This window comes from Octopus bimaculoides, chromosome 9, assembly GCF_001194135.2.
Source record: "Octopus bimaculoides isolate UCB-OBI-ISO-001 chromosome 9, ASM119413v2, whole genome shotgun sequence".
Lineage (NCBI taxonomy): Eukaryota > Metazoa > Mollusca > Cephalopoda > Octopoda > Octopodidae > Octopus > Octopus bimaculoides.
This window is the reverse complement of record NC_068989.1, coordinates 31,599,656-31,611,514: the sequence shown is the minus strand read 5'-3', so window position 1 is coordinate 31,611,514 and position 11,859 is coordinate 31,599,656. Positions and strand designations below refer to the sequence as shown.

The 11,859-nt window shown below is 33.4% G+C and overlaps 1 protein-coding gene across 1 annotated transcript in view; it reads left to right on the top strand.

Moving 5' to 3' along the window:
• LOC106872513 (golgin subfamily A member 4) overlaps positions 1-11,859 on the top strand; it is a 254,301-nt gene that overhangs the window by 194,667 nt on the left and 47,775 nt on the right. The window contains exons 17-19 of the mRNA XM_014919531.2: positions 2,649-2,787; positions 5,544-5,612; positions 10,024-10,158. Of these exons, the coding sequence (XP_014775017.2) occupies positions 2,649-2,787; positions 5,544-5,612; positions 10,024-10,158 (343 nt within the window). The remainder of the gene's footprint in view (positions 1-2,648; positions 2,788-5,543; positions 5,613-10,023; positions 10,159-11,859) is intronic.

The following is an 11,859-nucleotide window of genomic DNA, read 5'->3' as shown; positions in this document are numbered from 1 at the left end:
ATTTCAATTGTAAATTTGAGAGTACTAATAATTAAATACGTATTCGACCAAGCGACATCGCTTGGTCTCAAATTTGAAACACAAGTAAAGTCAGATTTGATTTGGAATTTTTGTCCATCTTCGAAAAGGAATTCTGATCCTTCTAGAAGGTTTGGGCATGTTGTGCAATTTGGTCAACCACATTTTTTCACTTTTGCGTCAATTATTTTAGAAAATAATTTTGCCTTTGTGAGGATCTTTTTTAGTGATTTCGGTTGTTTGTGGCTTTTAATGATTTAATGTATGTGTAAAATTTCCTTTAATTTAGGGTCCTTATGTAGCATTGGTAAATTTTGGGTGATGATGGTGAAGGCTTCTCTGTTTCTGGGTTTGTATATGGATATGTACAGCAGTATTTTCGGGGAAGGTGTGTTGCTGTCTTGAACTTTTCTTAAGTTTTCTATGTCGATTTGTGTTGCACGTCTGATTCCATCCTCTGTGAGTTGAACTGGGTAGTGTCTGTCAATTAGGGTATATTTGAGTTCTTGCAGTCTAAAGACTCTGGTATTTTTTTCTGACACTATTGTGCATATCCTTCTTGCAAGGTTGAAGTAGATGTTTGTTTTGGCGTGTCTTGGGTGGCATGAATTAAATAGTAGATATTGTTTGGTGTCTGTTGTTTTGTAAAATATGTCCGTTTCTATTTTTAGGTTTATTTTTTTAATTAGTATATCCAAGAATGGGAGCTCCTTTTGGTTGTACTCCATTGTGAACTGTATGTTTGAGTTGACGCTGTTCAATAGTCTTTTGAATTTCAGGAGTTTGTCTGTTTTCATTCCAGAGTATGAAACAGTCGTCCAGGAATCTTTTCCAATTTTCTTTTATGTATTGGGAAAGGGGGTTTCCAAAGGTAGATAAAAATTCCTAGTATATTATTATTTCCAGATAGCCCATTGTTAGGTTCGCAATGACTGGGGCTGCCCTAGTGCCCATGGCAATTTTTGTTGGATTTTTGTCAATAAAACATATTGTCAAACATGAAGTAGTTGTTTTGTAGGATGAATTCAACTGATTCAATTATGAATTCTTTGCTGATCCTTTCCGGAATTTCTTCCAGAAATTGGTCCAGCCAGAACTGAATTGCCTCTAGCCCATAATTATGAGGTATACTGGTATATAAATTAATCACATCAAATGAAACCATGATTGTTTCTTCCTTGACTTTTTTTGGGAGGTGATTTAACATATCCGAGTCATCTTTGATATGGCTATTGATGTGTTTAAGGAAGGGTTTCAGGAGGATGTCCATAAATAGACTTAGTCTGTGTGTTTCACAGGCTGGGCCAGATATAATGGGTCATAGCTTTAGGTCCCCTGGGTTTGGTGTATGTATGTATGTACGTCTTTGGTGATTTTTTTATGGTTTCATTTATAATCTGGCTTTTGTGGACTTTTAGTAGACCGTAGAAAAGGCGAGGTTTACATTTAAAGTTTGTTAAAAAGTCAATTTCTTTGGTTGTCAGTTCTTTTCCATGGGTTTTAATTAGTGAGGACAGGGTTTTCATTATTTTTTTCGGGGTGTAGTTTGTGATTTTTTCGCAATGTTGACTGTCATTAAGCATGGAGATTACTAGATTTCTATAGTATAATGTGTCCATTACTACCACTTCACTTCCTTTGTCTGCTTCCTTAATCGTTATATCTTCATGATTTTGAAGTTCTGTTAATTCCTTCCATTGTGTAGTGCTAAAGTTTGAGTTGACTGTCTGTTTATGCATGGTGTGGTAGGGAAAGTTTTCAGAATTCATCAAGATTTTTATTTCTTCCTTTGTGGAGGATGTGTTTACTTTTGTTTTTGACTAGTGAGTCATCTTCAGTATTGTAATTGGTTAATGCTTCTGTGAGTCTTAATTTTCTACAGAATTCTATTATACTGTCATTCACTTCATTTTGGTTGACTCTGCATGGAGTTGGGATGAATTTTAACCCTTTTAAGAGGATGTCTATTTCTGTGCTTCAAAGAGGTTTAGTTGAGAGGTTAATTATCTTCAGTTTTTCCTGATCACCAGGTTCTAACCTGTGTCCTGGTGTCTCTGGTCTGGGGCTAAAAAATGTTGGACAAAAGTCACCTGGCAATTAATCAAAACCATTTAATTCCAAGATTTATTTATGTTTAACAACTGAATGAATTTAATAAAAACATCTTAATATGAAACATCATGAAAATTGTTCAAGCTGAAGTCCTTTTTGAGTGACACATTTTTCCATTCAGGTCAATACAGAATTCCAGATAGTATTTATGGAATTTTGATTTACCATTGGGTGACTTTTAGCCAACCCTGTATATATACAGTATATAGTTATTTTTTGGGCTGCTTGTGTGTGTTTGTGCGTTTTTCAACATGTAGACAATGCAATGTAGACTTTAAAAAAGAACTCACTCAATTTATGAAAGTACATGCATGATTAACAAATACTTTTACTGGCAGCATAGCAACAGAAAAAGACCTAGTCATTATAAAACACATTTTATTATCCTGAAAGGGAGCTTTGCAGATATTTTCTATTCTTGAGTTAATAAATTCTAATCCATCCTACAGATCTAATTTCAGATTTAATTTTTTAAAAGGCAAAGCAATCTTATTTGTTTTTGTGTAAATTCAATCCAGATTACAAATTGCCGAGTTACAAACCCAAAATGAAATGCATCGTAGTCAACTTGCAGAACCTTTGTTAGCAGCTCCAAGCCTAGATGATGACTATAATGCTGATCTTCAGAATTTGCAATTGGACAATACAGACTTAAAAGTAAGTTGAATTTTTGAAAGTATGTCAAGTCTATCTTTCTTTTTTGTATTTTTTACTATTGCTTCTCATTTAGTGTATAGTGCCATCATGCTTATTGGATTACTCATCATTGGTGAAATTTATTAATAAAAAAATGGGTATAATTAACCACTGAGAAAGCAAGTTGGAAGTTACTGAAATTTCATAATCTTAAAATAGATTTTAAGATCTTAGACTGAGAAACTGTGTATCTTCAACTTTAGGGCTTCCAAATATTTTTGACCTTTTATTCCAGTTCTGATTATCCTATTCAAACTGTTATTCAGGAAAGTAGGTTGTTGTTGATTAACCCACCTTGTTTGTGAAGAATATATTATCCAGTGTCTCCTTTTATTAAGACAATAGAATGTTGTTTGACAGAAATTTGACTGCTATTTCTAGCAGGTTGTGTGACATAGTAGTGGCTGAAATCTCAGTATAAGTTGATACATCAATTCAGAACACAAAACAATCAATTTCAGAATTATTCAAAATCCAATAACAATTTTTAAATTTAATTTGTTGAAAGCAGTTGATCTTTCTGACATTACTCTGAGTAACATCTTTAGTCTTTTATAAATTTCTTCTTGTTGGGATGAGTGAAATATATGGCATTGTAGTTATATGCAGTATCCTTCTGTTATTGTTTTGTCTCCCAGTGATCCACCTGGTATTATCATCATCCACTCACTTCCAGTGGTGCTATTGATCAATTACTCTAATATATCCTTAAACTATTTTCTCAACTGCATAAAAAACATCCTTGAAATAACATGCTTGCTCCCACTGCACAGTGCCTTGGGAAAGTGTCTCTTGCTATTGTTCAGTGTGACCTCCTGCTATTGTTCAATGTCACCTGCTATTGTTCAGCCTTGTAGCTTAAATTTGATGGATGGAAATTATAAGGAAGCAAGGGTCAGGGGTATTGCCCTTCCTCTTCTGACTAAGCATTAAGTTTTTTTTTCCTCCTCTAAAACATAGAAAAAAATGAGTTTAAAATTACAGTACTAAATTCTGACAACAAAAGTTATAAACCTTGTTTATAAAGATATATATGTTAATTTACTCAGTATTTTCATTTGTATATCATAATTGAAGACTAAGTGGACTCAGTATCTTCAAAACAGTGTTATAAGGGACTTGTGTTGGAACTACGATCAATGGAAGGAGTTTGAACAGAATGTGTAGGTTTTTAAAGAGATTGCTGCCATAAGAACTAATGGAATAAATTACATAAATGAAATATTCAATTTGAATTGGATACTTAGAGTGGTAATGAAGACAAGGAAAGTTGCAACTCTATCAGGAATAGTTGCTGATAGTTGAGCTGACTGCAAAATTCTTTGTCCATATGTCATTGGTGAAGTTAAGAAAAGTAACTATTTAGTACAATCTCTACTAATTGCTATGGCATATTTCAAATCTTGTTCTCATAATAACACACTTCTTGCTTAATAGGCCAACATGTAAGTGTACATTGCATGATGTTGTGAAAAAAATGCAGTTAATTTTAATCTGAAAAATTACAACATTTTGTACAACATCTATTGTTTTTTTCATTATCACAAACTTTTGATGAAATTTCTCTGTAATTGCTTAAATGCTTAATGTCATAGCCAGACCATCCACAGTAAACTCTGTGTCATCTTCAAAATTGGTGTCATCTCCAGAAAAGTTTCAAATCTCACCGGGCCATAAAAATTGTTTAGTGATAGTATATAGACCATAGGATTCTTTGAGTGACTACTGTCATGCTGTAGATGTAGGATCTATTTCTGTCAATTTTAGCTATATATCTGCACACATTTGTGCAGGTCTGTGCAAGTTATTATGAAGAAGACTAACAGTTACTTATGCATGCATGTCTCCCCTCTCCACACTACCAATGTTTATTCAGTAGAATGGCTACCAACTTGGACCAATACAGCTTGGCACTAGTGCTATTGCAGTTGTTGCTCTCAAAGCACAAAGAGCTGGAACTGGTACTGCAAAGCATTTCACCTGATCTTGAACAGTTCTACCAATCCACTACTCTGGTTTTGTACATTTTATCAGCTCTGAAAGGATGCAAGACAAAGCTGACTTTGATAGGATGTAGAGAGTTGCAATTAATACCATGAGGCATTCTTTTCCGTACTCTAATGACCCTTCCGATTCATCTGTAGATATATGCATGCAGAACCGAGCAGACAGAATACTTAACAACAACAATTTTAATTTTGTTCAGTCTCTCTTGTATGCTCATGTAAAAATACATTAGATATTTACTATTTGTGTAATGAAAATATTTGAAGTATCATACTTTAAACATTATAATTTTCTCATTCTAATGGATTTCAACTTGTAAGCATTGGAAGCGATATATGTTAATTTTATTTCTAATCCATATTCACCAGGAGAACTTTGTAAAGAAAAAACTAAGTTCCTGGTAAATAATGTATAAGATTGAGTTTTAGTTTCTTACTGTTTTATTTTGCTTCAATAATGATCTTGAGAAAAGCATTGATAATAGTTGTTGATTAGTCTTCTCAAAGCCAGTGACCCATTAACTGATATTTCTAATTACATAAAGTCTTGTGAGTGACTCTTGTAAAAGATGCGTAATACATTAATTAATGATTAATCAGTAACTATTAAGACTGATAAAAGCTTACTGGGTACACTGATTGACATGTTTACAGTGAAAAACATGCATAATTAAGGTTAACAATATTATTTCAGTATCTTTCTACTTTCAGCTTCAAGTAAAACATTTAAATGATGACCTTGCAGAATGCCATACTCAAATTGAAGTCTTATTACAAAAGGTGACTGAAAATAAATCTTGTGTAATCTATAATGAGGCACTTGTCATAGTGTAGGAGGCAAGATCTTAGCAAACTTTGTCCATGACATAATTGAAATTTTTGATTGTTGTTTTTCACTTGCTACTCAATACATCAACACCAACTTAGGACATTGACAAAACTTTCTACATTCAACTTTGTACCTGTTTAAACTTGGTGCCTAACTTTATGCATAACTTTCATCTATTGATATTCCCTTACTGCCTAATGGTAATAGGTAGCAATACATAAAAAGTGAGGGTGGAGGGCAACAGCTTAATAAAATAGCATATAGATGGGAAAAAGAGATAGAGAAAATGTACAGTGGTAGAGAGGGATATCAGAGGCACATAGAGGTGGATGTAGTGACAAAAAGGGAGAAGGTGTCAATTGCCGATGTGAGAGGATATTCAGAGGAAAATTGTGTTCAGTGGAAAATAAAGTGGTAAGAGATAATGTTGAGAGTGCAGGATGGGTGGAAAAGGAAGTAGTTTCAAGAAGAGGGGTTACTGACAGTTCAAAAGTGGGAATAGAATATGTGCACTTCTGCTTTCATGTAATTACAGTAGCTTAGGAAATAGTGATATGATTAGAGGGGTGAAAGATGGATGGGTATTACAATGATGAGCTGAGGGGAAGGCTTGACAGGTGCAGATTAGGTGCAAGATATAGACATTGATGATATGGACCTGAATTTTACTGGGATGTACAGGTCTTGTTGAGTATGGAGAAATGCCAATTATCTCAGCCCTTTGTCATTTCCTCTGTGATGCTCAAAAACTAGATATTGATCTTCACTACTTTATTCCATGTCTTTCTGAGTCTCTCTCTTCCATAAGTTCCATCCACATTTAGTGATTAGTACTTATTTATGCAGCTGTCCTCATCCATATGCATCATATGATCATAGCAACACAGTTTTCTCTCTTGTACACTACACTTGATGCTTCTTATGCTCACTTTTTTTTCAAGACATTTGTACTTTGTCATTTGTGCACTGTACATCCCAGCAGAGCATGCTAGTTTCATTTATTTCTTATCTTTGCGCAACCTCTGTATTCTAGGTTTCTATGTTGCGCAGCCCTGTATGATAATCAGAACAAATGAAAATCTATAGCGTGAATATAACAGCTGTAGGTTTCTCATCAGTTTTCCATAGATGTTCTCCTTCTCCCCTTTTTTTGAAGAGATGTTCACATCCATCGAGCAATTGATCTCTACAACAATGCATGACTTTCGTTGTAATCAACATCATTCATAGTAGACTAAACATACTACTATTTATGAGATATATTATGAATACACTATATAGTGTAATTTGTAGGAAGAATAACAGAGGGGCTTGACAGAAAGCTGAGGTGTTGAAAAGTGAAACATTTACAAAAGCAAAGATTATTGGTGTAATATATCTATAATACCATCAGTGAAAGACAAATATAACAAATTGGACATACTTCTTTTCTTATATGGACATTAGTTATTTAATTGATGAAAATATCACTTCCAAAGTAAATGAAAAATTAATGAAGAAACAAATTCTATAACCAGATTTTGGCTTTACATTTACATATTGGAGTACTTTGTTATGTAACTATATAGCTAAACACTATTCCAGAAAAGACAGACTTTGCATCAAAAAAAAAGAAGAAAAGAAAAAGAAAAAGGACAATTTGAAAGTATATGTCCAATCTGTTTATGGAATTGTTAAAATATCAAAAATGTTCTAGAGGTTCAGTTTCTGAAAATAGAAAATAAATGAAAATATATTCATGCATATATACATGACTATGTGTGGTACAATAAGACTGGGATTTGACTCTCTTAGTTGATGTTTTGATTCCTGTGAAAACATCTCCTTTTGTAGATTAGCTCCTTTTTTAAAGGAAAAATTTAAAAAGACAATAAAAACAGAAATGCATGCATACAATAAGTAAATGAAATAAAAATTGAGAAAAAAACTATATATAAACAAATATTAATTCAACACTGACAATTTATCTATCAACAGGAATATTGACTGACTTTGTTCAAATGAATACATTAAAGCCAAAAAATAAGATCAATTTGGACACATTTCTAGCTTTAATATTACATTAACTAAAATATTGATAATATTAGTGTTCGAGTTGAAAGTGAATGTGAGGTGGTTTATTTGTACCCTCTTTATTAGTGTGGCCTATTAGAATATTTCAAATGTAATTTGCTGGAAAGTATGTAATTTTATTTTTTTAATCCAAAAATGATTGGGCTAGAATTGCTTATGATATATCAGAATAGATTTATTTCTATGTGCACAAGTTTAACACGAATCTTAAGTTACCAAATATCTTCGAGTTTGCAAGATTTTATTTTGTAATTGTATTTCTTAATTTATTTAAGTAATCATTGTATCATAATGTAGGATCTGGAAAAACAAGAAACACTTTATTAATGAAATTGTTATTATCACTGGATAAAAATACTTTAGGCTATATTGCAGACAATAGTTAAGTTGTTTAGTTCATGTAATTAATAAAAGGAACACAATGCAGTTGCAAGTTATATTGGGAAGTGTAGAAGATATTTCAGTAGCTTTCATGAAATAATTTGTAGGGTCTATTTTACTAAAATATATAACATTATGATGCAGAGTCAGGATTGTAATACAGTTTACATAAGAGACGACTTTGATTGCTTTGGCTATCTCTACTGTCTGACTTACTAATGATGAGAAAATACAGATGTGCACATGTGCACACACTCTTTCGTGTTCCTCCATCCTTTCAGCATTAACATAAGCTGGAATTCTCCTAACTCAGTATTTTGTATGAATTATTTTATAAGTGAATTCTCATTTTGAATTTAAAACTCTCCAGTTAAATACAAATGCTAATTTGAGTAGTGTTTGTTTTCAACTGGATTTATTAAAATAGATGAGACATTTTGTGTTGCCTAGGCAACTATGTTCACTGACAGCAGTAAAATAACCTGCTTTGCCTGTGGACTGAACATCTAGGTTCATCTAGGCTAGTAACTTTTATAGTTTAAGGGCACATCAAACAGGTAAATAGAATAATTTGCTTCGCAAAGCAATCTAGTTGCTTCAACAACAATCAGATATAGATGTATGCCAGGTAAACTATCAGGTCATTAAGAATGAAATGTCCGATTCTTTTATGCACCAAGTTTGACAGTCGTTAACTCTAATGTTTTATCCTGACAATTCTTTGTTTTACAATATTGAAGAGTTACATCATCATTTTTTGAAATGTAGTTCATGGTGTCTGATTATGTTGTGAGTTTTCTCTTGTTAATTGATTTTTGTGAACCCATGGATAGATCAAAAATTTATGTTATTTATGAATGTGAGTTCCATTGTGGAACCAATGCATTCCAGACAGCTCGAAACATTAATGAGGTGTTTGGAGAAGATGTGGTGAATGATCACACTGTATGTCGATGGTTTGAGAAGTTCTGGTCTGGTGACTTTATTCTTGAAAATCAGCCCCATGGTAGACCTGAGACCAAGGTTGATAATGATGAGCTGGAAACTGTAGTAGAAGTGGATACATCGCAAACTACACATGAGTTAGCAGCAAGGGTTGATGTTTCAATTCCAACTGTATTGGACCATCTGAAACAAATTAGCAAGGTAAAAAAGCTGAACAAGTGGGTACCACACAAACTGAACAAGTATCAAATGGTACGTCATCTTCAAACTTGCTGTTTTTTGCTGCCACAGCATAAAAGTGAACCATTTTTGCATCATATTGTTACGTGTGATGAAAAATGGATTATTTTCAACAATAGCAAGCATTCTGCATGGTAGCTGAACAGAGAAGAAGTGCCAAAACACAATCCAAAAAAGGCTAATGGTGTCTGTTTGGTAGTCCAAATTAATTGGATGAAATGATGAGTGAACTTGCAATTAAACAACCGAGATTGGTCAATAGAGACAGGACAATTCTCTTGCAAGACAATACTCAACCACATGTTGCACAAAGAATGCTACTCAAGTTACAGGAATAAACTTGGAAGTACTCTGTCATCCACCATATTCACTAGACCTTGCACTGACTGACTATCACATTTTCCTGGTATGAGACAACTTTTTGCAAGAAAAAAACTTCAAATCTGAAGAAGATGCAAAAACAGCCTTTCATGATTCTTTGCTGTTGGCATAAATAAACTACCGATAAAATGGCAAAATTAGGTGCATACCTTGATTAACTGCATTGCTTTTCGTTGAGATAAAGTAAAATAAACCTTCAGTTCAAAATTGGATATTTCATTCTTAATGACCTGATATTTGATCTAATTAAAGGGTAAATAATTTGGTTATGTTTGTTTTTGCTCCTTTTCATCAATTGAAAGTAATTACAGTACAAATTGTCTTTTAACTATTGTATTGTAGATTGATAAACTGGAAAATACCAGCATAGTTGAACCGGAGAGTAGTTCAGTCCTAAATACATCATCATATCACTACAGAGATAATTATAACTGCAACCTGAATGAGCCACTATTGCGGGAACCTACTGAGTTTGAGGTAAGCAAATTGTTACTTTGCAAAAATTTGCAAGCAGCATGCAGCACACTATTCCAACCTACAGAGCCTGTTACCTATTTTCTGACCCTCAGGGAAATTGATTTCAGTAGGATTTGAGTTGAGGAAAAAATAAGAAACTGATTTTTTTCACCTTCTCAGCTATCCCATCCATCTTTGTATGAATCATCATCATCGTTTAACATCCATCTTCCATGCTAGGCTGGGCTGAGCTGGGACAGTCAACAAGATCCAGTGAGTCAGAGGACTGTATAAAAATTTAGTTGTTCATTTACTTTATCTGAATACCAACTGCAGCTTAGGGCATATTCTTTTAGGTTTTCTGCATTTAACTGATCTGTTATGAGACTTAGGATCCAGGGGCATATATTCCAGGTGTGCTAGGTGTGCGCTGTACACCCATCAAAAGTGGCAAATTCTTTATGTTTACTCGTTAATTTAATCACAAATCATAATGGAAAACTTTTGTTATACCTCTGCTTGAAATTTGGTGGCAGGCCTCCTGAAATAACACTGCACACCTCACAGCGCATTGTATCATAATATGGTACCAGGTGTATCATAGGATAATGGGAGACTGGCAAAAAAGTAATGGCAAAGAGTGTGCGACAGCTTTGACAGCATAGTTGCATGTTCGTTTTTGTGGCAAGAAGTTGTATGTTTAAATTAACTTGTAATTCCTAAAGTAAAACTAATATTTTTTACAATAATTTTTTTCTTACAAAATCATAATATAACTGATATTAATTTGTGGTTCATTGTATGATGAGGTTATCAAACATTTTATGTCTCAAAGAAGAATAGAACTTACATATATAACTAATTTAAGTAAGTAAAATTATATGGTTTCTTATTTTTTTAGTGTGTGCACATAAGAAAATTATGGCCTATTTTAGACTGCTTACAATTTATAGGGTATTATTAATTCAGTTTACTTTTGTGCCATTTATCTCTATCCTATTTGAATTAAGTGTAAAGTCCTATACTATAGATGTCTATACCTGTTGCCAAATCCTAAACTGCATGAAACCACAGTTTAAGCAGTGTTGTTATTTGAGGGTCAAAAACCTAAACTAAGTTAAGTCATTTTAGAAATGTGTGCTTATTTTTAGTGTTTTATCAAAGAAATGTGTGTTTATTTTTAGTGTTTTATCAAGTAAATTTGTCTAGATTTTTTCTTCCTTTGATTTTTGAGCATAATAGCAGTTAATAACTCATGCAGTGAGTTTGAATTTGTTGGTATTAATTATTAATGATTTATTTTTTATTATCTATTTATGATTTAATTAGAAAATTGATACCATAGAATTGATATTATGTAAATTAGTGAAATGCATAAATGTAATTAACTGTATCCAACTTACATTGACAGGCGAAAGGACATAGCAAGTAGGGTCATAGCCCAACTAATTAGGGAGCGAATCAATTTAGATGAGATGCAGTTTGGGTTCGTGCCAGGTAAAAGCACCACTGATGCCATATTTCTAGTAAGACAGCTGCAGGAGAAATACCTAGCCAAGGATAAACCTCTGTACCTGGCTTTCGTTGACATGGAGAAAGCCTTTGACAGGGTCCACCGATCCCTTATCTGGTAGTCAATGAGGAAACTTGGGATAGAAGAACGGTTAGTGAGAGCTGTGCGAGCCATGTACAGAGATGCTGTCAGTGAGGTGAGGGTTGGAA